Below are 26,273 nucleotides of genomic sequence, written 5' to 3' on the forward strand. Positions count from 1 at the left end.
ATACTGCAGCAGAGCAATTTGAGAACAATAGTCAAAGCACAGCCAGTCTTGCACAACAAATGAGCAGGGGAACTCTGATTTGTACTCATTCTGCTCACTATGTTCTCCCCTTCTATCAGCTGTAAAAACTTGGCTCCTACTGCTGACCCTCTGTCAGTGTAACCATTTTAATGACATAATGATAGTAATGAGATTAATGGGATGAAAACAAGCTGACAACAGTTATTGCATCCATGAGCTTGCTCTTAAAGCAGAACTCCCCGTATGATCCTAATTGCTAGAACAGTTTTTGTGTTTTTTTGCACTTGTTTAAAAAAATCATTTTAGCCCCAAAGATTATGTAAAACCCACAAGACATATGTTTTCTGAAAGCAGAGACCTTAGAGAATAAAATAGTAGTTACATTATTTTATGTCACATCATATTAGCACAATGGATTATGAAATGCAAAAATTCTGTAAAAAATGCACAAAAAATTATTTTAGGGCACATAAATGCAATATATTACCCAATTTTTAGTAAAATATAAAATATGAAGTTGCACCAAGTAAATAGATACTCAACATGTCAAGCCTTATGTAGCACCCTCCTAGGTAGGTGCTAGTGAGAGAGTATAGTTTTTTGCTCTGTCTGACTATCAGAGTAGCAACAGGCAAATCTATATTGCTCTCTGCTTATTAGAGAGCAGGATCTGTTACTGAGATCTGCTCATTGTGCTCAGTATGCAATTCAATATGTCTAGAGAGTGTTTCACACTGGTCCAATAGGGAGGCATGTTGGACAGTGGGAGGAAACCTGACAAATGAATGCATAGGCTTTGGTACAGTCCCGGTGATTGGCAGGGGCAGCTCGATTTGGTGCATTCTGGGATACTGTATAAAAGCCAGGAGCACATGTGCTGCAAGACCTTTGGCTGGAGAGCAGAGTCCCAGAGGGAGGGTGGCGGCTGCCTCCTCCTCTGTAGCAGTGGCACGTGGCCTCAGGAGGGTCATCCTGAGGGCCAAAGGAACGGAGCTGAAAACCAGAGGTCCAGGAGAGCTGACTGAGGGGGAGACACTGGAGACCCTATAAAAACAGTATTGTGAGTACAGGGGCTTGTGTCGAGGGGCCTGACCTGAGGGGGGGGCACCCCAAGAGTAGGATAGTCAATGGACGGGTGTCAGCAGTTAAGAAAGAGGATACCGAGGAGAGTGTCCTGAAGATAATCTTAGTTCATCTAGTCGTCTTAGGAAAGAGACTTAAATCTAAACTCACCTCAGTGGCAAGGTGGATCAACAGCCTGGCTGTACCAAGAGATAGAAGTCCTCCAGTATTGTGAATATTTACTTCCGAGTATCCCACTATTCCCTTCTCCCAACCCTAATTTATAATAAAATCCAAAAACAACTACATACCCCTGGACTGATTATTGGAAGAGCCAAAGAGGAAAAGTGAGAGACTGTGCATGTCAACGTTGCTAATGGTAACTCAGGGGGGACCTGTAAGTGTGAACTCTGGCAGTCCTCAAGGGGGCAGTGCTACACTTACAATTTCATGAGCCTGTGAAATGACAACAAACTTCGGTACACTTCAGTACCCTATATTTTCCTTAGGCAATGCTTTAACAGTCCCTATAAGTCTATAGTTTAGAGTTGACTGTGAACAATGAGCCTAGAATGTTTGCTTTCACTCCAGCGTGTGCAGCAATATGTAACATAATGTAATGTGCTTAACATTTTCTTGCAAAGGTGTCCCCAATGTGTGTATTTACATTTGTACAACATTTTTTGAGGGGTATTGTAAGTACTTGAATGTAACTTTAATTTTTTTACATTTTCATTTTCAAACCATTTTCATTCATAAACTTTTTCGGAAGTATACACTTCCAGCATTTGCATGTATATCAATTAACATTTGTTGACTGCAAAACCGGGTACAAATCTTTACAACCCATAAGAGTACAGATTTTCAGTAAACATAGTTTATTTTCAATCACATAATAGGAATACAGAATGAAGGGAACAATATAAGAAAAGAGAGAGTCATTAAGCAATGCTATTACAAAGTGGCCCATCCTATCATATCCCACTCCTCTAAAGATAAGATGCAGGAGAGGACACTAAGTTGCTAGGGGATCTCGTGTCTCTCACAGTCATCCGTGAATGCAGGGTAACGTATAAAAAATAATACACTGAACTATTCTTTTTTTTTTGTTACATTTTAATTTTTTTAATTTATTATTTTTTTAATAAACTTTTTTTTCTCCTCACATAAGGGACAAAAAGCACCCTATGTGATACATTTTTGGGTGACAGGTTCTCTAGTAGCTATGACTAAGCACTGATGTAAGTGTGAAACGTGTCAGCTGTCTATGTTCCTGTACCTCTGCTATGCTGTATGGATTTTATTTATTACAATAAATGGGAGTTGCATCGGAGTGTGGCCATCCAGACATTTTAGTTTTCCTATGTTGTGCATACAGAGCCAACACCCTCTCTCTGTGCTCAACAAGGATTATTTGAGGAGTATTCACCTCGAGCGGTGCTTCTTTATTGAGACATGAGGGGTCCTGATGTCTCACCTGTCCTCCAATGAAGCTAATGGCGTGCAGAACGCACTCCACTAGCTTCTTCCCCATACTGGCTGGGTAAAATGACACCAGGACCTGGAAGTGAAGTGATATAGGTCACTGCCAAGACATTAAAGTCTCGTACACACGCACCGATTGTTGGCCGACCGATCGGCCGACTTTTGTCCAGTGTTGTTGTGTTGGTTGAAATGTGCTCTAGACTGCACACACATTTTTTCGGCCAACAACAACCAACTTCAGAAGTGATGTCACGTGATGGTTTACTTTCCATGTGTTTTTTCTCCTCTGAGCATACCCAGTCTTGCTCATCTGATTTTTGTCTGCTGAAATCTGTACTGACTGACGAACAATCGGCCGTTCTGTTGACGGCCAACAAAAATTTTATAGCATGCACACCAGATTTTGTTTGGCCGAAAAGTCGCAGTCGGTTGTCGGAAGCATCATACTAACAAGCCGACAATCGGCCGATCGGACGTTGGCCGAAAATTTACGGCCAACAATCGGTGCGTGTGTACGAGGCTTAACAGGAAGGGGAGAACAGCAAACAGACAATCACTGATCTGCCTCCCCTCTACCCCACGACACCCGCCATGCCAGTCCTGGGTCCGCCGATAGGCACTCCGATCCTAGGAAACATGGTGGGGGCTCACTGAACACAGGGTGTTCACATAACACCTTGTATTTTTTCAATGAATACAAGGCATTCTCTAATTAGATGTTGTTGAGGGGGTGACATCACGTCACAAAGTGCTGGCTATGCCGATTATGGTAGAAATTATTTTGGTGACCAATCACTTATCAGCCTCCTTGTGATAGCAGTAGAGTTAAGTTAAAAAAAAGTGTGTAAAAAAACTAAATATAAGGAAATAAACACACCCACCCCTTCACCACACACATACAACCATGCATACATAAATGACAATTGTGCAACACATATTAAGCATCACTGCACATGTTGGAGTAATAATAATTTTAGAGCTATAATTTATAAATGGCTCTAAATTCATGAGCTGTAAAGGTTTTTTTTGTTTTTTCATTTGTTGCTATTAACAATTATGGGTATCATAGTTTGATTCACGTATTTGGAATCTATTTACTCATAACAGTCTCATTTTTATAATTAAAACAAAATGAAATGTATTGCGCTCCATAGTGCTAAAATTAAAGTGGTTGTAACCCTTCCTACCACAAACAAGTCAAATCAAGCTTGATTGGATTTTGGTCTTTTTTTAATGGCCCCTCCTGAACTGTGCATTGATCGGCTGCCATGCTACCATGGTCGGTTTACTTGTAGGAGGGGCTGCAAGGCAGGATCAACCAGGTAAATTAAAGCATTGGCAGCTACAGATACAACACAGGCATGAGAGATCACAAGTTAATAATTTAAAGAAGCAGTGCAATTTTTTTTAACATTGTTACCTTTACACTTTACACTTAAAAGGGAGTTCCGCCCCTCCTCCAAAGATTAAAAGTCAGCAGCTACACATACTGTAGCTGCTGACTTTTGATATTACGGCACTTACCTGTCCTGGAATGTTTAGTGATGTCGGCACCGCAGCTGATGTTTCCATCGGCTGTTGGGTGCTGTCGCTGCCATTGCCGGTAAGGAAACCCGGCAGTGAAGTCTTGCGGCTTCACAGCCGGGCGCCTACTGCACGCTGCGCTCGGTAATTGGCCTAGAAGCAGAGGGAGGATTGGGGGTCCGAACCCCTGAAGTACCTCGCCACGGCGAGGTCCGATGAAAGTGGGGACTGGGTACCTGTCAAAAACAGGTACCCGCTAACCCCTCCATAAGCGGAAGTTCTACTTTTGAGTGGACCCCTGCTTTAACTTTAATACTTATTGAGTGTATTTTTTTTTTGCTGAAAATATAGATCTGATGAACAGTTTCTGAAACATAAAGTGACTTATAAAACTACAACTTCCATCATTTTATTCTATTAGTCTTGTACTGTAAAGGGTAGGTGCAGGCGATTTTGCTTTAAAAAAAATCATGTAATGCTCTAAGTGAATACATAACTGTATGAATGAGTGTTTTTAATACCTAACTGGAGTTTAGCTAGGATTAAACATTTTTTTTTGTCTAGTTGACATTTTTCTAGGTGCCATGCTATTTATGAAGAAGATAACTAAGGGTTCATTCACACAGGCGCAGGGGGCAATACACTGAAAAAGTATTCAGATTTCTGTGCCGGTGTTTGCGTACTGCCACAGCCGTTGGCTTGTACAAATCTGTTACAGGCTGACAGACGCCATCGCTGTATGCACATCTGAACAGTTACATGCATACAGGGACAGATGAGAGGCCCTGGATGCTGACAGGTTGTGTCCAGGGTCGTCTGTCCCTGACTGTAGCTGAATACAAACCCTATTTAAAAAAGCCCATAAGTTACTTTTTCTTAGCAAATGAACTCCTCAGCAAATCTATCACGTTTGTAAACCAATAGGGTAGATTAGATGCACCATGTTCCACCTATTTGAGTTTGATGACTTCCCAAGAGTGTTTTCCCCTATCTCCATCCCAATAAGACTCTATATGTCTTAAAGAGGTTGCAAACCCTCACATGTACCCAGTGAATACATAAAGATGAAACAAATCCTCCTACATAAGTTGTGCCTGTCTATCTGCTGCCCTCTCTTCTCTACATATGTTCAAAAGCTGAATTTTAAAGCTTGTCTGAGAGTTCAGAAAAAAGAGGGCAGAGAGCTGCACACTCTACAGAGCTCAATGAGAAGAGCTCTGACAGCTGATTGGAGGGAAGGGCACACACCTCCTTCAATTTGCCTGCATGACATGCAAGTGTGACTGGCTCTCAATGGAGCCGGTTTACACAGGTCCAGGGCGGCCACGGACCAGATTGCAAAAGGATCCTGTGCATATTTGGGTCTAGTTTAGGTTCGAATTCAGGTGAAAATGCGGACCTTAATCGCACCTGAACTGGTGAACAAACATGCAACAAATCCATGACCGCAGGTATGTGAATTGGGCCTAAAGGTGAACAGTGCCTTTATAAGAAATCTATCATTACCGAAATACGATGAAAAGAAAAGAGTCGTTCCATTTACTATTAATTCAGTCTTTGTAGGATGCCCAACCATAGGGAAAGTGGCAAAGTTGTTGAATTTCCTCCATTTGTAAAGTGTGTGCACAATGTTGACAGATGGGATGACTTCTTTAGACTTTAGAATTGCATTTATGATCTTTTGTTTTATCTTTTTTAGTGATAAGAGCTTCAATAGCTCTTCTTCTGAGATCCTATGAAATCTCTTTTGAAGCCTCAATATTTTCAATGTGCAAAGCCACATGAGTTATTTTTACTTGTCTTTATTTTATCTCCTGATCATTTTTGTGTCAGGTGTTTAAGTCAGGAAAATAAATATCACATTGATGTGGAAATATTCTTTTGTGCATTAAAGGAACACTTAATTGTTGAGAGTCTTGTTATGTAATGAAGTGTTATTTTACCAGGCATCCTTTTCTGCTCTCCTTATTTCATTGAAAACATCAGTTCTCATCAGCCAACATTTAATAGTATTTCATTTTAAAACCCAAATGGAATTGTTATTTATGACTATAATACAGCCAGGCTGCATATACAATCATAAAAAATGGGGCTTTTCTACTCGTTTTACACAAAGCTGGATGCCAGCTTTGTGGCCTGACTCCACACGGGGCACTTTAGGCCTTGCAGCACTTAGCTGTGTAATTGAGGTAAAAGGGCTTCATATTTGTAAGTACATATTAAGTTGTATTTCAGTAAACCGTGATAAGTTAATTTCCGGGATCAAAATTCTATATAATATTCTCAATAAATGAACTTTTAAAAAACGAAATACCTCATGACCTGCATGTGGTAAATTATTATGTGTGAGTGGAAAATACAGTGGGATTCAAAAAGGATGGTGCAAAAGTGAACGTAATGTATAACGGAGTGAACCTACAAAACTGTAATAACATGAAAGGACACATTAACTGTGAGCCCCGTTGGTGACACAGGAGATGTTGAGACAGTACTCCAGATCTGTCCAGATTCGTGCCAGAATGTCGTCAGATATTGACTCCATTGCATCCATGATGCCTTGTCCCAGGTCCTTCTGGTTCTGTGACATGGGGGGGACATACACCAAGTCCTTGGTGTACCCCCACAGAAAGAGATTGCACAGTGAGGGTGCTAGGTCTGGCAATCGCAGAGGCCAGAGCAACATTGGTGAATTGTTATTTCCTGCACAGCCGCTCCGACTTTCTGGTAAAGTATCATTCAGGTATTCTTGAACATTCAAGTGGAGATGATGAGGAGAGGTTTAGCAGATCTTCCTTTATCTGTAGCATAAGCCATTCTGCAACCATGTCCAAATACTTGTAGCGAGAGTGAAACCAATGGTAAATGGTAGGGTTGCACCGATACCGTCTTTTACCGACTAGCACGGGTAACAATGCTTTTGATCAAGTATTTGCCAATACCGAGTACCAACCGATACTGGTAAGTTTTACCTCTGCACTACAAATCTTCGATGTGAGCCCTGTTGGTGACACGACAGATGATTGCCATTTACTAGGGTTGCACCGATACTGGTATCGGTGCTGATACTAAGCATTTGCACTAGTACTCATACTCGTGCAAATGCTCTTAAACCTGAAACCGATACCTTTGCAGTGCGGTTTGAGCCCACACAAAATGAATGGGCTCAAATCTTACTGCAAAGTGACTGAAGACACTATGACAAGCCTTAGTTCACACAGGAGCCGTGGGGAAATTGCATGCGATTCAGACAGGAATCACACTGCATTCCTATTCAAATCACATGTGATTCTTTGCATCGCTGTTTGAGCCATTCATTTTGTAAGAGCTTAAATTGCACTGCAAAGTTATCGGAGCATTTGCACAAGTATTCGTGCAAATACTTAGGGGGTGATTTACTAAAACTGGTGCAGATGTACATAGTAGCCAATCAGCTTCTATCTTCAGTTTGTCCAATTAAGTTTTGACAAAAAAAAACCTGGAAGCTGATTGGTTTCTTTGCAGAGCTGCACCAGATTTTGCACTCTCCAGTTTTAGTAAATCAACCTCACAGTATCGGCACCGATACCAGTAGACTTGGCCAGGTAAAGTATAACTAAATAGAAAATGTTTTGTTTGTTTTGGATAGAGAGGAGGGGGAATAGAACACCTGTCAGTTTTTATTTCTGTCTGTGCCCCCCCCCCCCCTTAAGGAGATTTACCCTCTCTATTTGTCCTGTTTACTATTATCATTGAATGTGAAATTAAAAGAAATTACCTAAATTTTAGGGTTGTCCCCAGAAATGTAATAGAGGGTAAATCTTCCAATGGGTACACTAGTTCTGGTGAGCTGGGGGTCCCCAAGGAATTCCCTTGATTTACAGGAATTTCTTCTCACTTCCTGTTTGGCTATGGGACAGGAAGTGAAGGGAAATCTCCACAATGGGACACAGATAGTGAAAAAAAAAAAAAAAAATCTCACAGGGGTATAACCCTCATGTGCTCTATCCAAAATGAATATAAAAATGTTCGCCTATAGTTCCACTTTAATATGTCTTTTCATGGTAATTCAGTGGAGGTTCCTTCTGTTATTAATAAGCCTTATGTTTGTTACCATCCTTTTTAAGTCACACTGTGCAGCAGCAGCAGCTATGGACTTGTCTTAAAATGACTGCCAACTTTCCACTGTATAAGAGAAGTGATCCAGATGCCTTGACTTGGCACACTCTCCCCCTCGCCCCTGTGACCCTGGCCTTAACTCCTCTGTTAGAGCCAGTTCACACCATAACGTTGTGTGGCAAAGGTGTATTTCATGTGTATTTCTCACACTGCTTTCCATGCCATTTGCTGCAGACAAACACAGTGGGGATGGTTTACTAAAGGCAAATAGACTGTGCACTTTGCAAAGTGCAGTTGCTCCAGAGCTTAATAAAGGGTAAGTACCCAATCACGTGTGAGGAAAAAAAAAAACTGCACTTGCTTGCACGTGATTGGATGATGAAAGTCAGCAGAGCTTCTGTTCATTTACTAAGTTCTGGAGCAACTGCTGTTGCAGAGTGCAACTCCACTTTGCAAAATGCACAGTGTATTTGCCTTTAGTAAATCAACCCCAGTGAGGTTGCCTGCACAAGATAGCATGGTACTGGGGATTGCATTTGGTGCGGTGCATTTTTGAAAAGTAGTGTATGCATCACATTTGATGCGATCCAGGGTGAATTCAGCCCATAAACGATAGCTGCAGTGGGAAACAGGATGGAGAGCAACGTGAACTGGTACATTACCATTTACTTCATCTATGTTAAATGAACCCTGAAGCACCCAGCTCTGATCATTTCCAGGTTCAGAGCCTCAACATCCAGGTGGCACAAATAAATAACATGCACATTAGAGACTCCTCATCCCTGTGATCATGGATAGGGGCAGAGAAGAAATCCCCATAATAAGAACCCGTCACCTCCAAAGTATAACTACATGGGGGGGGGGGGGTTACAAAGAAGCTGTAAATATTAGAATAAAAAACCCCATCCCTTATAAGCATATACAAACAGCTTGGACATATGTACATATGGTAATGTCCATTACATAACCTGTATTGGGTATCCCCACACATACCAAAAGCAGAAGAGTGCATTTGGGGCCATCATTTTGTTTAGCTCCAAAGTGTTAATCTATAAAGGCTTTTAGGCTAGGCTCACATGGCTGCAATCTCCGAAAAGCAGTCTACAGGTAATCACTCTTTTCTTGCCTTAAAGCGGAGTTCCGGCCAGAAAATCATGCCTTTACATTTTATGGCATCCCCTTCCTTATCCTTCCATGGGCCAGAATTGGATATTCCTGGCGTTTTTTTTTTTGTACTTACCTTTTTACAGAGGATAATATACTCACCTTTACATCCACTTCCTCGGCCGCGGCCCACGCCGTCACTTCCTGTCCCGCAATGCGTCCTGGGAGCTCTTACTCGTCACTCCCAGGATGCAATGGGCAGTGACGTAGGCGGCCGGCTGCTCCTCTCATCGCGTTATTTGCAAACAGGAAATAACGCGATGATAGGCATCCCTATACTATGCCGATCACATAGTACTGGGCATGCGCGAGATTTCGCGCTGGATTCATCGTCCTCTGCCCACTGCAACCAGGAAGCAGGGCAGACTTTTCCCCAGAGCGGACTTGGCGAACCAGCACAAAGATGGCGGCGCTCTGCAGAAATTTTATAAAGTAAGATTTTATGCTTGGAAAACTATTATTCCACTGTATAAAACAGGATTAGCAGATATATAGAGGTCGGAGGGTCACTGTCTGGGGGACATAAAAAAAAAAAAAAAAAGATTCTGTGGCCGGAACTCCGCTTTAAGGCATGGGTGATCAACCTGTGGCCCTCCAGCTGCTGAAGAACTGCAAGTCCTATCATGCCTCAGCCTTTGGGAGCCATGCTTGTAACTGTCAGCCTTGCAATGCATCATGGGACTTGTAGTCCTGAAACAGCTGGAGGGCCACATGTTGAAAAAGGTGATTTTAAATGCAACTAATACATCACAGCTGTGAGCCAAGTGTTTGGTTCACAGTCCTATTGACTTTAATGAGTGAGTTGGACAGGCGCCACCTATCAACTGGATAAACCAAGTTAAATAGCATATGTATCGCCCCTTCTGGTTGCTTTGGGGGTGCATAATAACATGACCAAAATGTTTTTAATGCTTGTCTAAATGAGGATTTATTATGCTGCCTATTTGCAATTTACAACTTAGGGTATCTCAGCTTTTTGTGGTTTGCACGTGTACACAATTGTGACCTTAGATGTATTTGGTATAGATTAATCCAACAGTCTCATTACTTGTTTCTTTCAATGATATATATTGTATTTTATATGTATATAACCTGTATATACAACACACATTTCAAATTGTACAATAACTAGTCTAAAATTGATTTCATGATGACAAAAAAAAAAACAGTGTGTGTATTTTATTGTACCTTGCACTATGCAATATGTCATATTAAACCCCTTCCCACTTGTTTTACTCATCTGTAACCTTAAAAATCGTATCTTTCTTTTTTTATTAAAAACAGGTTATACATAAAATATGTGTGTTCACATGCAGAATCTTTATGTTGATTTATTTACTAATTTTATTATGGCTTCAATGTAAAATCATATTTAAGGAGTCAGTGATAAGGATTCCAGGGAATTGCTAGGCCTCACACATATCCGCAGTTAGGGCTCTTTCACACGGGCGTTCCGTATGTCCGTTTTTCATCCCATCCGTTTGCGGATGAAAAACTGACATAATGTATCTCTATGTAAATACGGAGGTCTGCGGATGATCATCCTCTGACATCCGTTTTTTGTCAGTTCAGTTCAGTTCAGTTTTTTTGAACGGAGGAGAACCCTATTTTTTCTTCCTTTCAAAAAACGGAACGGAAGCAAAAACGGATGTCAGTGGTGTCATCCGCAGACATCCGTATTTACATAGACATGCATTATGTCAGTTTTTCATCCGCAAACGGATGGGATGAAAAACGGACATACGGACCGGATGACACAAGTGTCATCCGTGTCCGTTACAAAAAAAAAAAAAGGACCTGATCGGGCAAAAAAAAAAGGAACGCCCGTGTGAAAGAGCCCTAACTCTACACTTTTTAATTACTTAATATTGTTGGTTTACTTGTGAGGAAGCTTTCTTTATTTTTCTGGCTAATTATAAGCAAGTATCTGAACAGTTATTTTTAAATGAACCAACATAAAAAGAGGAATGCTGACTCTGCTCTGAACCATTACACTCCTGGGGGGACACACTTATACATGCTGCATTAATATCTATACAGAATGAAATATACAGTATGTTGTACAAAGCAACTAAACTGGGAGATAGTACATTAACACCCAAAAAAAAAAAAAAAAATATATATATATACACACACACAGTATCTATCTATCTATCTATCTATCTATCTATCTATCTATCTATCTATCTATCTATCTATCTATCTATCTATCTATCTATCTATCTATCTATCTATCTATCTATCTATCTATCTATCTATCTATCTATCTATCTATCTATCTATCTATCTATAAAATAATGTGTATAATTTATATGCTATATACTGAATATATATATATATATTCAGTATATAGCATATAAATTATACACATTATTTTTTTAATACATTAAAGAAATTAAATAATTCCACTGTGCCGTTACATTATTTTTGCTTTTAGACACAGCTGTTGTTTTGGAGCTTTGTCTTCAAGGCATAGTAAACCTTAATCTGCATAGTAATCCATCTAGTGCTAATATTGTTGGGAGGAGTTTGTTTACTGATTTAGAGGCAAAATCATTAAATTAATTCAAGTTCAAAATTTGATGAGATCATTTCCACATTTTATTACCCAATAGTTTGTTTTCTATGTTGTGGAGTTTTGCCTTTACCTGGCTTATGGTTAGTTTGGAATCTCTTTTCATACAAATGTTAAATATCACAGTCTACTTCCTTTATCAGATAGTATGAGATTCATTGCTCTGAATAATGAATCATCCTTCCCAGCTGCAGCTTTAAGTCTTGCTTTTTCCTTTAGGCCTCAAATACACTAACATCCTTATTTACTTCTCATCCCCTCTTCATCAGCACTAGGGTCACATTAGCAAATAGAAGAAGAGAAACTGAGGGAGAAGGGAAACCCTAGAATACTAGTCTGTTCCAGTTTGCAATAGTGGAGGAATAAATCACTTTTAACTTTGGATAAACCCATGTGTATGGATGTTGCTGCGTTATTTAAAACTATTCGTTTAGGTTTTTTTTTTTCATTTTAGAATGGGGTGCCTTGAGATTGCGCAGAATTGTTAAGGGTGGCACAACTGAAAAAATGTTGAGAAACACTGCTTTAGACAATCACACAGGCTGTTGTTCACTCTCCATCTAAGGCATACAAAATCACCTGTAAGACACCCTAAGCTGTCATACATGGATCGAAATTTGACTGGTTCAGCAGGGACTGGCCGGATTAAGATTGATGAATGGGCAGGGAGGTTGTACAGAAGTCGATCTACTGAACAAATGAATTCTGTACAACCGTCTTGTTGGATTTTCCCTGCTGGATCAGTGATTTGGGCTACAGCCTGCAACAAGGATCCTTGTATTCTGATGGAAGGGAAGTCTCCCCACTGTCAGAATACAATAGCTCAGCAGGGAGGACTTCCCAATCCACAAGGAGCGTGTGGATGGGGGAATTAGGTCAGTTTTTACTGACTAATCTTTGGGCTGCCATAGTCTCTAGTGTTATCAATTACTCTGTATACTTTAGGCAGGTGCACTCTTCAATGTGACCAACCTCATAAGAGAGAAAGCACTTGGTTCTTTAAACATAGCTCTATCATTCTGATTAAAAAACTTGACATTTAATCAAAACCTTCAGAAGAGGTCATTAACTTAGAAAAAGTGATTTATAAGGAATGTTCTTAAGCAAAGTATGTTGTACTATATGTGATGGGTCATGCTGGAGAGTTTAAATGCCACATAGATGCTTTAAGCAAAAGCTTTCTTAAAGGAACATGTACTAGGCTCATCGGTTCAAATCCCGACCATGGCACTACCTGCCTGGAGTTTGCATGTTCTCACTGTGCCTGGTCAGGAATAAAGTTGTGGAGAAGTTTAAAGCAGGGTTAGGTTATAAAAAAAATATCCCAAGATTTGAACATCTCACGGAGCACTATTCAATTCACAATCCGAAAATGGAAAGAGTATGACACAACTGCAAAACTGCAGACATGGCCATCCACCTGAACTGACAGGCGGGGCAAGGAGAGCATTAATCAGAGAAGTAGCCAAGATGCCCATGGTAACTGCAGAGATCCACAGCTCAGGTGAGAGTTTCTGTCTATAGGACAACTATTAATCGTGCACTCCACAAATCTGGCCTTTATGGAAGAGTAGGAAGAAGAAAGCCATTTTTGAAAGAAAGCCATAAGAAGTACCGTTTGCAGTTTGCGAGAAGCCATGTGGGGGACTCAGCAAACATGTGGAAGAAGGTGCTCTGGTCAGATAAGACCAACATTTACCTTTTTGGCCTAAAAGCAAAACGCTATGTGTGGCGGAAAACTAACACTGCACATCACCCTGAACACACCATCCCACTGTGAAACATGGTGGTGGAAGCATGGTGTTGTGGGGATTCTTTTCTTCAGCAGGGACATGGAAGCTGGTCAGAGCTGATGAGAAAATGGATGGAGCCAAATGCAGGGCAATCTTAGAAGAAAACCTGTTAGAGTCTACAAAAGATTTGAGACTGGGGCGGAGGTTCACCTTCCAGCAGGACAACAACCCTAAACATACAGCCAGAGCTACAATAGAATGGTAGATCAAAGCATATTCATGTGTTAGAATAGCCCAGTCAAAGTCCAGACCCAAAGCCAATTGAGAATCCGTGGAAAGACTTAAAAATTGCTGTTCACATACTCTCTCTATCTAATCTGACAGAGCTTAAACTATTTTGCAAAGAATAATGGGCAAAAATTTCTCTCTAGATGTGCAAAGCTGGTAGAGACATACCCAAAAAGACTTGCAGCTGTAATTGCAGCAAAAGGTGGTTCTACAAAGTATTGACTTAAGGGGGCTGCATTCAAATGCACACCACACTTTTCACATATTTATTTGTAAAACCATTTATCCTTTTCCTTCCACTTCACAATTATGTGCCACTTTGTGTTGGTCTATCACATAAAATCCCAATAAAATACATTTACGTTTTTGGTTGTAACATGCCAAAATGTGGAAAATTTCAAGGGGTATGAATACTTTTTTAAGGCACTGTATACCTGTTTTCCAATCTCCTTTACTAAAACGAGCAGTTAACTTGTGCAGTGCAGACACAGCCCCACTGCATGGGATAACTTTTTTTTTTTTAAGTTGGGTTTTAATGAGAACCTCCACTTACTTAATGATTGAAATAAGGGGATTTGGAAGAGGTAGTGAGAGCTGGGGAGAGGATGGGGGTTAGCACACTGGTGAGAGGATCAAGGTCAGCTGTGGTGGTTAGAGCATAATGGTGTTGGCGTGAAGGTGCATTGGTGGTTAGAAGGTTAGTTGCAGGCATGGTGGGGACTGGTGTCCCTGCAAGGAGCTGTAAGGACCTGTAAGGTCAGGTCGTGGAGTTGATGTTGTCCACTGCCAGGCTGCAGATTAGAGAACCTGTGTAAGCCACAGCCAAGCCGGTAGCTAGGGAGGTAGTGTAAGCTAATAGGGCCAAAAAATAGAAGGCATGCCCCTTTGCAACACAGACTCATCTGCTGCAAGGAACAGTCTGGTTGTACTTCCCGCTGGGCATGACTGTTGTTGAAAGCAATGCACTACATATAAATGCCGATACTACTGCATATGTGTGGTAGCCCCACAATATTATTCCTTTCAGCTGTTACTCCACATCAGCCAGATTCTGACTTATCCTTAAGACTCTACACTGCAGAGCGGACCTGGCATTTAGTGACAGTGCTATAGGTCTCATCTTATTTTAAGCACTCATTGCAGATGCCAACAAACAGTTCCTATCACAGGAAGTCTCATGTCGCTAATAACTTATGTGTAGCTCTGCACTTTTTTGATGGCCAAATATTCTGGCACTTCATTTTCCACCAATGATCCCTCCCCCCCCCTGCCCCTTTTTTTTTATTAATGCAGAGAGGAGAGCCTGAGCTTTCTGTTCCTGGTCTCCAAGCACAATTCCTTCACCCTCCGGTCACATCACCTCGTCCCCAGGGCAGCATGTAGGTTCCAGTTAATCCTTCGATCTCTAGGGTGCATTTCACATTGTGTGTGTTCCCCCGTGAAAGGGGAGAAAGTGTACCTTCTAGCTAAGGTAATAAATAGATAGAGGACCTAGTGCTAGGAGAACTCCTATGTTACCCCTGTGTCAGAGGGTTGTGAGCTTTTGTAGCTTTGTGGCTCTCAGTTTTAGTCGTAACATGTCAGGGATCCTGGATTGTGTGGACATGCCAGCAAATGCTGTCTGTTTCTTGGAGTCAAGGAGTTGAAGAACACAACTTGTTTCACTGCCGCCATGTGATATTAAGCTGTGTTGGGCAATGACAGTGGTAACTTCTGGGTTTTAGGACTGGTTGGATCTTACCAAGGGGTTCTATGGGGAATAGTGAAATGAGGCAGATGGGCTAGTTGCAGGTCCACTTTGTAGGTCAGATGAGACAGCAAAAGAGAAAAATTAGAGAACAGAAATCTGTGGGAGCCTCAGACCTTGTGTCCTGTTCTGCTTACAAGATGTGTTTTCTTTCCAAAATGTAGTCATTTTGTGGGTGTGCCCTTGCACTTCAGGGACTCAAGAGATATAATAGGTAGTCAGGAAATTAGAGGCATTATTACTCCTTAAAGCCCAAAGGTGCTCCTTGATATTTGGGCCCCTGTATGCATCTAGGCTGTAAAGAAATCTCACACATGTGGTATCACGGCATACACGGGAGGCGTAGCAGAATGTGTTTGGTGTGTAATTGTAAGTGTGCCTATGCTGTGTGTGAGAAACTGCTTGTTAAAAGGACAACCTTGTGAAAAAAACACATTTTATTCATATTCTTTATTTTACAAAAATTGTGACAGAAAATTACAGCTTCAAAAAACTCACTATGCCTCCTACTAAATACCTTGGAATACTTTCCAAAAAAGTCATTTGGCGGTATTTGTACTATCCTGAAATTTTAGGGCCTCGAGAAATGAGATAGGCCGTCAGTACATCAGGATTATTCAAAAATGTACAGTATATACCATGGTATGTAGACTTCATAACTTTCACACAGATTAAATAATATGCACTAATTTGGGTTATTTTTTTAACAAGGAAATGCAGCGGAACACATTCGGCCTAAATTGAGGAAAAAAATATTTATTTGCAAAATTTTATAACAAAAAAAAAAACGTTTTTTTTTCTAAATGTTCCTTTTTTTCCTTAAGGCCCCTTTCATACGATCAAACCGATCAGGTCCGCCTGTCCGTTTTTCAGGCAGACCTGATCGGATCACCCAATCTACTCTATGGGAAGACGGATCCGCTGACACCCGCCTGGCATCCGATCTGACAAAATCCCCTGAAAGCAGACGGATATCCATACATTCGCCATTCAACCAGCATGTTGTTTCGGATGGGATGCTGTCCATTTTCATATGATCTCCCCATAGAGAAGAGTGGGACAGGTCCGTCTCTGCACAGTGAGTAGAGAAAGATCAGTCATCCACCTGCTCAGCAGGGATCAACATAGTCCATGAAAACAGATCGGCCCTTGTGAAAGCCCATTCACACTGAAGCGGCACGACTCTGTACTACTTCGGGAGCGACTTGTAAAGTCCCGTGCACCGCGACTTCGGCACGACTTGCACGGACTTCATATAATGAATGTCTATGCAAGTCGCTCCGAGGTCGCCCCGAAGTAGTACAGGACCCTTTTTCTAAGTCAGAGCAACTTGTGTCGCTCCTATTAGAACGAGACCTGTAGCAGTCAATCGACCGCGACTTGTCAGGCTGACAAGTCGCCTGACAAGTCGCGGTAGTGTGAATGGAGCCTTATATAGCAAACAATAAATAAACAAGAAAAAAACCCATTGGTGATTAAATACCACCAAAAAAGCTCTATCCGTTTCAAACAAATGATATAACATTTATTTGGGTACAATATTGCATGACTGAGTAATTGTCATTCAAAGTGTGACAGTGCTGAAAACTGAAAAAATACCTGAACTGGAAGGGGAGTGAAACAGTCCAGACTTGAAGTTTATTAAAAAAAAAAGTCTCATCTACATACCTGGGGCTCCTGTGGTTGTATTAGCAGCTTTAAGAATCCATGAATAGACACGTTTTAGTTTAATTTTGTAATGATTAACATTTAGCCTGTTTTAGCTAGCAAGCTGAATTATAACAAAATACTATTTTTATTTTTGTCAAATAAACATTTCAAAATTCATTACCATGAGCTCTCATTCTTTTTGGGCAAATACTGAGTACCTGCACTTAAAAGGAGTTTATTTAATCCAGAAAAAATATAATTTAATTTGAACAATAAAGCCCAATAGAAGTCACAGAAATAGATAGATCAGTCGGATAGACATTGTAGTCTTACCTTCACTTTCCTCTTATTACAAGTTGCATAGCATGTCTAATGGTGACTGAGCAATCCAAAGGAGTTTGACCATGCTGTCCAGTACACTGTCACTAACCTGGTCATACACACCCCCTCTCGTATTGTACAATACATATCCATGAGGACACAGGGGATGGAGGGGTTGGCAGTTTCCCAGCCATACCAGCCAAATCATGGGAGCGTGAAAGCAGGAAGGAACATATGTAGAGAAAAAGGCTTTTAAAGTGTTTGCTACAGGACAACAAAGAGAAAAAAGGTGCAAGAAATCAATTGGGCTTTAAATGTTCACTAAAAAGAAGGTATTGCAAATCATTATTTTTTTTGCTTATTTAGCTCAATCATGTGAAATATACCATACACACAATGATATATGGCTGAAAATGGAGTGGTATCTACCTACTGTATTCGTGGATCTCTGATTTGGAATCATTGGATGACAGGGTCTCCCTTTCTCCATGGTTTAGGGCAGAGGTGTCAAACTAATTTTCATTGCGGGCCGCATCAGCATTATGGTTGCCCTCAAAGGGCCGTTTGTATCTGTAGGGCTAGATGTCCAGAGTACCCCAACCCCCTTACATCAGATGTCAAGAGCTCATCTGCCATAAGAAGTCAAGAATCCCCCACCCTCCCTTACATCACCATGCACCCCCCTTACATTGTGCTGCTGCCAAGAAAAAGCTAGGGGTTGAGCTTGGAAGCAGAAAGTGTAGTGACTGGAGGAGGACCAGAGGAAAACTGGAGTCAGCTGCCTGAGTCTGCTGAATGCTGAGACCAGGGGTGGCAGAGACAAGATGGTGCTGCGGCTGCACAGAGAGGCGCAGGATCTGTAGGAGGAATTCTGTCCTCCTCTCTGCTGCTGATTGCTGAGACAAGGTGGGGTGGAGATGGGGCAGAAGATGTGCAAGGGCCTCATTAAATGGCCTGGTGGGCTGGATTCAGCCCGCAGGCCTTGTGTTTGACAACTGTTGTGCTCATTGCTGCAGCTAGCTTTATACTCAACTGTGAATGACAACAACAAATAGTGGATCGAGAACTCTGTCACACAAAATTTTACCATCACAAACCCTTTAAAGTTACAGCACCAGTTTATTGCAGTCTCCCTGAGAAAATATTTCCTTCCCCAGTACAAAAGAATGTTGCTAGAGAAAGAACTGACTCACAAATTATCCCAAAGGATAGTGTGAAGATTTGACACGCTGAATGATAACCGGGAGCTGTTTGTTCAATGCAAAACTGTCATTCTTTTTTTGTTTCTGTCTCATAGGGCCAGCGGTGGCGTAAAGAATTTGAAGATGAGAAACCATTTGATCTAGAAAGCTCTGGAGATGATGACTTCATTGATGAGGAAGAAACTGATGATGTATATTCTGGATCGGGATCTGGTGGTAAGTATGATGGAAACGCTTCACCAAGTGATAGCTTCCTAAAATATATAGCTCCTATTCTGATGTTTTTCTTTGTCATTTTATATTATTGGTAAAATATAGAGGATGTGGGACTGATTTACTAAAGGAAAATAGACTTTACACTTTGCAAGCAAAGTTGTACTCATTTTCCCTAGAGCTTAATAAATGTGGTGAAGCTTCGCTTTGTAAATAATACCCAATCAGGTTCAAGGAAATTTTTAAAAAACGGATTTCTCTTACGTTCCTTGACAGACACAGCTCCTGATCTTCTTAACCATTGAGGCATACTGCCCCCTACAGGAGTAGGATACTAGGCAGAAAAAGAGTCTGACTACGCCTATGGGCAATCCCAGGGGTTATACTCCCTCTCTCTGCTATAGGTACTCTGCCTAATCAGGAGTAAGGTCCTAGTTCCTCGCTGGGATCTCTGGTCCTGGCAATTTTTTCTTTTAAGATGGATTTTGTTCTCTTGTTGACCTTGTGCTCCGCACTAGGTCAGCCAGGACAATGCCCCACCAGGGAGGGGCTGGCCTGTTAGTTAAACGCCTCACAAGGTCACATACGACCGGGTCTCAGCCCGAGTCACAGCGTTCCTCCTGGCTGACAGCCCCCCCATTTCAATGGAGAGGACGTTTTGTCTTGAGTGGTGCCTGCCTGGTTCCTGGTATGGTAAGTAACTGTCCCCCCTCTTCCCCTGGAGGGTTTTGAGGTACTGTGCTGGGGGCGGGGATGCGCCGCCGGCGAACGGGCGATTGGCAGTAAGGGGGGGGGGGACTCTATACCTGGTGGGGCCTCCTGCCAGGGCCCCCCTTCCTGTCTGTGCAGTTTTCTGAGGCCTAGGGATCCCTCCTGGGAGCCTCGTGGTACTGCACGATGCCACCATTTTGCTGTAGCCTGTGTGCCAAATGCACGGCGGCCATGTTAGTGTAGTCTGGCGGCCATTTTGCTGTGGTTTGCCATGGAAAATAGTGGCGGCCATGACAGTGGAGCCCTCTGGGCAGCAATTTCGGTGGTGGGAGCCCCTCCTCATCCCCTTGTGCTCACTCCTGGATCATTTAAATTCTTGATTGCCACACGTGAAGTGCAGATTATCCTGGTGGCTGCAGATGCCTGTTTCTGCCAGGTAGTGATTCTGGTGGGGTCCTCTCTGCTGAGGATCGATTGGTGTTCTGTTAATGGGGACCGGTTGGTGCTGCCGGAGTGGTGGGGATGTTCCTTAGCAGTTTTTTTACACCTTTTCTATGGGGTCCCCCTATGGACTCATGGAATCTTTTGACAAATTTCCCCACCTGATCCCCTCTCAGAGGCTGTGGGGCGCTCCGGGTCCCAACCATCCATTGATGCACTGACGGCAAGCCTGAAGTCCTTTGTGTCTCGGGTTGAGGTGGTTTTGGGCGACAGGTTAGCAAAACACGTCCCTTGATTTTCCCTGCCTCATCTTTCCCCTCAGATCCTGAATCTGATTCAGCCGTCGTGGACGTGGGTCACTCTGCTGGGTCTTTGGCCATATGACCTGAGTTCTCAGATAGTGAGGATGATTTCTCCACTCCTGTAGCCGCGCACGAAAAGGCACTGGTGGATGCACCGATTGTATCTGTGTGTGAGACCCTAAAGATGGAGTGGAGGACGCAGCATAAGCTGCAATGAAGGCCTCCGTTCCCTTTGGCACTCACAAGCCATCCAGAGCGGCAAAGGTGTTTCCTTGTCCCTCCTATTTTGACAGAATTGTCGCTAAAGAGTGGGAACGACCAAAATGTCCCCTTGTGGTCCCTAAGCAAATTGCTAAACGGTACCCCTATGAGGAGTCCCTTCTTAAAAAGCGGACTGTTCCACCAGTTGGTGACCCTCCGGTTTCCAGATTGAACAAGACAACGATGATTCCAGTTGAAGAGTCTCCTGCCTTTAAGGACCCGGCTGACAGGAAGGCGGAGGCTGTTGCCAGCAATATGTACACTGTGGCTTGTTCAGCACTGAGGCCGGTAGTCACCATTGCCCTGGTGTCGCAAACTCTGACCAAGTAGGCTAAGCTTTTAAGCCGTGACCTGGAGGGGGAGCAGCTCCCCCCTGCCTTTACTGAGCTGGCAAACCAACTGGTCCAGGGGCTGCAGTTTATCTGTGATGCTTTTTTGGATGCGGCTCCCCTAGTTGCTAGGCTGTCTGTTTTGTCAGTGGTCCTTCAGCGTATTTTTTTGCTCAAATGCTGGTCTGCGGACCAGACTTCTTAAAAGGCCTTGACTGATCTTCCTTTTCAAGGATATTTCCTGTTTGGAGCTACCCTGGATGACATCATAAAGGGTTTCACAGTGGGGTAGAGTACCTTTCTTCCGCAGGCTAGTAAGGGCAAGGACCCTCCTCGTAGACATGGGCCATCCTTCTCAGCTCATGAGAGGATTTTTTGTCCCTCAGGGGCGACTGACAAGGGACCAAAGCCTTTCAGGGCCTCCTCTGGTGGATCCAAGCAAACTTCTAGCAAGTCGAGAGCAGGCTTCTCCAGACCCATGGACAAGGCTCCTTCAGCATTAAGGTGCGCCCTCACCGGTATAGGGGGTGGGGGGACGTCTTTGCTGGTTTCCAGACACGTGGACTTTCCTGGTACAGGACAAGTGGGTCCACAAAGTCATACAGTCCGGCTACAAGATCGAGTTTCATTCTTAGCCTCCAGAAAGGTTCTTTCCTTTCAACTTGCGCGTATCCACGGACCGCTTATAGGGTCTTTGTGGGGCGGTGCAAGACCTGTTACTTCAAGGGGTGATTGTCCCGGTTCCAACATCGGAACATCTTTAGGGGTTTTATTCAAACCTGTTTACAGTTCCCAGTAAGGAAGGCAAGGTGCGTCCAATTCTGGACCTCAAGGTGCTGAACTGCTTTGTGCGGGTGCAGAAGTTCAGAATTGAGTCCATTCACATAGTGGTGGCATCCCTGCATCAGGGGTACTCTCTTGCCTCTATCAACATCAAGGACGCTTACCTTCACATTCCAATGTGTGCCGGTCGCCAGCGCTTCCTCCGCTTTGCCGTGGGAGAGGAGCATTATCAGTCTGTGGCAATACCCTTTGTTCTCTCCGCGGGTGTTCACGAAAGTGTTGGCCCCGGTGCCAACAGGATCACAGTACTGGGCTACTTAGATGACCTCCTCTCGCAAGTGGAGTCTCCTACTGCTCTGGTGGAAAACCTAGAGATCACCATACGAACTCTGAGAGAGTTTGCGTGGATTCTGAATTTTCAGAAGTCTGTTCTGGTTCCGTCTACAAAGCTGAACTATCTGGGTCTGACTCTGGACTCAGCCTTAGCCAGAGTGCTTCTTCCTCTGGACAAACTCCAGAAACTGCAGGCTGCAATTCATCCTCTGCTGTCCAGCAGATGGTCATCCCTCCGGACTTGCATGCGGGTGCTGAGCCTAAAGGTGTCTACCTTTGAGGCGGTTCCGTTTGCACAGTTCCATAAGAGGTTGTCAGGGTACCAGGAAACCAGACCACACGAGAATGCAGGAAAGAAGTTTATTGGAGCAAACAGCAATAAACGCACAGCAAGATTGAGGAAATGGAAGCAGGAAAAAGTCTGGGTCAAGTCCAGAAGTGGGTAGTCATCCAAGCCAGGGTTGAGTCCAGAAGCGGGTAGTCATCCAAGCTGGGGTCGAGTCCAGAAGCGGGTAGTCTGCCGATGCGGGTCGCCTGCCAATGCGGGTTGTCTGCCGGTGCAAAGTCGAGAGCCAGGAGAGTCGTCAGCCAAGCCAGGTCATATACGGAGGAACACGGAGAACAGAAGACTGCTAGCAGAGATGCACCTTAGAGCACAAATGCAAGGGCAAGGACTGCAACCTATCAGGTGATAGATATAGTCAGGTGTGCAGCATCAAGCACCATGCAGCAGGCAAGTGATGATGCAATCAGAGTTTATAACAGAGACAGCAGTCTGCACATGCCCAAGATGGCTGCCAACAGGAGGGCAAGGTAAGACCTTGACAGAGGTCCCTGCAAAGGGAGATTCTAGACAAATGGGACAAGAATCCATAGGGTCTGGACAATCAGATCAGGCTGAGCCAAGGAACGAAAGGGTCCCTGATATGGTGGCTTCGTTCTCCGACGCTTCGGCTGGGCTAATCCTTCCTCCCCTTGTATTGGACAGTGGTCACCACAGATGTCAGCCTTTCCGGGTGGGGAGGCATCCTCGGCAGAAATTATGCTCAGGGGGTCTGGACACTGGAAGAGTTCAGACTACCTATCAATGTCCTGGAACTCTGAGCGATCAGACTGTGCCTGGAACATCGGACAGATCGTCTTCAGGGATGTCAAATGCGCATTATATCGGACAATGCCACAGCAGTGGCTTATGTCAATCACTAGGGGGGCACAAGAAGTGTCCTGGCGGCTCTGGAGGTAGCCGGCATTCTAAGGTGGCAGAATGTTTAGTTCCAGTTCTCTCCGCTGTGCACATTCCGGGAGTGGATAACTGGCAGGCGGATTACCTCAGTCGACAGGCGTTGAACCAAGGGGAGTTGTCCCTTCACCCGGCGGTGTTTCATCAGTTGTGTCTCCAGTGGGGCATCCCCGATGTGGATCTGTTGGTATCTCGGCTCAGCAGAAAGGTGCAGAGGTTTGTGGCATAGTTACGGGATCCTCTGGCGTCTGATTTACACTTTCCCTCCTCTCAAGCTTCTGCCAAGACTTCTAGGCAGAAGGGGTCATCTTAGCGGCTCTGTACTGGCCTCGCCGGGCTTGGTACGCCGATCTGGTGCTGTCCAAAGGGCCAATCTTCCATATTGCTTTACAGTCACTGGCTTTGATGGCTTGGTTGTTGAAGTCGGTGATTCCAATGCTTTTAAAAGCTAAGAAATCTTCTTCTAGGAAGATCTACCATCGTACGTGGAAGATGTACATCGCGTGGTGAGAGTCTATTGGGGTTCATCCCTGCTCTTTTTCGGTGGCTCGGACCTTGACCTTCCTTCAATGGGGGGTTGAGCAGAAGCTGGCATTGAGTACTATCAAGGGCCAGGTGTTGGCCTTGGTGGTCTTCTTTCAACGGTCCTTGGTCACACACTCCCTGGTGTGTACTTTTCTTCAGGGAGTTCGGCACTTGGCTCCTCCAGTGCGGTCTCCGTTGCCGCCTTGGGACCTCAATTTGGTACTCTCAGTCCTCCAGAAGCCTCCCTTTGAGAATCTTCGGGAGATTACCCTGCTTACGCTTTCTCAGAAGGTGGCCTTTTTGGTGCCTATCACTTCTGCACACAGGGTGTCAGAATTGGCGGCGTTATCCTGTCGTTCACCTTACTTGGTGGTTCACAGAGATAAGGTGGTTCTTTGCCCCTGTCCCTCATTCCTTCCAAAGGTTGTCTCTGATTTTAATTTGAATGAAGACATTGTGTTGCCTTCCCTGTGCCCCAGGCCAAAACATTCAAAGGAAACTGTTTTGCATGCCTTGGATGTGGTCCAGGGAATTAGGGTGTACCTGTCAGCCACGGAGTCTTTTAGGAAGTCAGACTCACTATTTGTGCTCGTGGATGGGCCTCGGAAAGGGTTATCTGCCTCCTCTGCGAGCATTTCCCGATGGATCAGACAGACGGTGATTCAGGCCTATTCCATCAAGGGTCAGGTTTCTACTTTCCCTGTCAAGGCACACTCTACTCGGGCGCTCAGTGCCTCCGGGGCCTTCCATCATCAGTCATCAGTGACTCAGGTTTGCAAGGCGGCCACTTGGTCGTCGGTGCACACTATCACAATATTTCTATAAAGTTTATGTGTTGGCATCTGCGGATGCTTCTTTTAGCCGCAAGATTTTGCAGGCTGCTGTTTAGAGGACCTGGTCCTCTTTGAGGGTGTATTGTTTTTTTCAGGTGGGGTCCAGTTGTTTTGTTTGAGCTCCTGTTTACCTAGTTGGCTATAGTTTAGCCTTGGGAATTTCTTTTTCACTGTTCCCATCCCTCATGTTTAACAGTGCTTTGGGACGTCCCAGTGGTTAAGAATATCAGAAGCTGTGTCTGTCAATGAACGGAAGAGAAAATTGGATTTTTGACTTACCGTAAATCTATTTCTCTGATGTTCATTGATGGACACAGCACCCAACCCTCTGTGGAGTTGTAATTCTTCTGACACTGCTTGTGACCTATAGCAGAGAGAGGGAGTATATCCCCTGTGACTGCCCATAGGTGTAGCCAGACTTTTTTTCTGCCTAGTGTCCTGCTCCTGTAGGGGGCAGTGTACCCCAATGGTTAAGAAGATCAGGAGCTGTGTCCATCAATGAACATCAGAGAAATGAATTTTACGGTAAGTCAAAAATCCATTTTTTTTCTTCCATATGATCACTAAGTTCTGTGGCAGATGGGTACAACTGCACTTGCAAAGGTCACAGTCTATTTGCCTTTAGTAAATCAACCCCGCAACTTTTATTTTCACTTTCCACCAGTTTCCTGTTATTTTATTTGTCAACTTTACCTTTCCATATTCATTTATTTTGTGTTTCTAAAATGTTGTTGGTAGCCTTCTATATTAAAGTGCACTAGGTTATGTAAAATTAAACTAATTTTTATTTGTTCACAGATTTTGAATTGGAATCGAGGCTTGATTTTGGGGTTAGGTATACAACAGAAACCCCCATTTTGCCTCCCACAGCCACAGCACTTAAACCAGCACCTACAGTACATGTCATTCCTGCTGTACAAACAACATGGCTTCCTCCTACAACCCAAGCCACCATTGTACATCGACACCCCCCATGGGCTCCTCCTGAAGAACCAGAAACTCCTTCCATGACTGCTGCCCCCACTCCAACTAGTCCTATCAAGGAAGCACCAACTGCTGCTGATACAACTCCAGGACTTGTCAGGACAACAGAAGTACACAAATTACCGCCCATCATTGTTGTTTCCACTTCTACAACCCCAGTGCCTAGTTCCACAGAAGAAGAGACTGAAATGTGGGAAGATACAACTGAAAATGTGATAATTATTCCCAGTGAGGAAGACAGTAGGTTGTGGCCTACTGAGGATGAGAGGACTGTACAGACAACTACTGTAGACGAACGTAAAATCGAGGATCTAGACAAAGTTACATTCACTCAGCAACCACAGGTGAGAATAAACCAACTAGAATAAAGCAGAAAAAAGCTAAATGTTTTACAAAGTACCACAATATTAGTGGGGTAGCGGAAGGGGTTTGTTTTCAGTGTTAAAGTAGA

General features: G+C 43.5%; 1 protein-coding gene across 1 annotated transcript in view; it reads left to right on the forward strand.

The window, feature by feature from the left end:
- Positions 1–26,273, forward strand: part of SDC3 (syndecan 3) — a 197,517-nt gene that overhangs the window by 141,541 nt on the left and 29,703 nt on the right. The window contains exons 2-3 of the mRNA XM_082246995.1: positions 18,963–19,083; positions 25,637–26,166. Coding sequence (XP_082103121.1) covers positions 18,963–19,083; positions 25,637–26,166 — 651 coding nt within the window. The remainder of the gene's footprint in view (positions 1–18,962; positions 19,084–25,636; positions 26,167–26,273) is intronic.

The sequence above is a fragment of the Pelophylax lessonae genome (genome assembly GCF_965119305.1).
Source record: "Pelophylax lessonae genome assembly, chromosome: 2".
Taxonomy (NCBI): domain Eukaryota; kingdom Metazoa; phylum Chordata; class Amphibia; order Anura; family Ranidae; genus Pelophylax; species Pelophylax lessonae.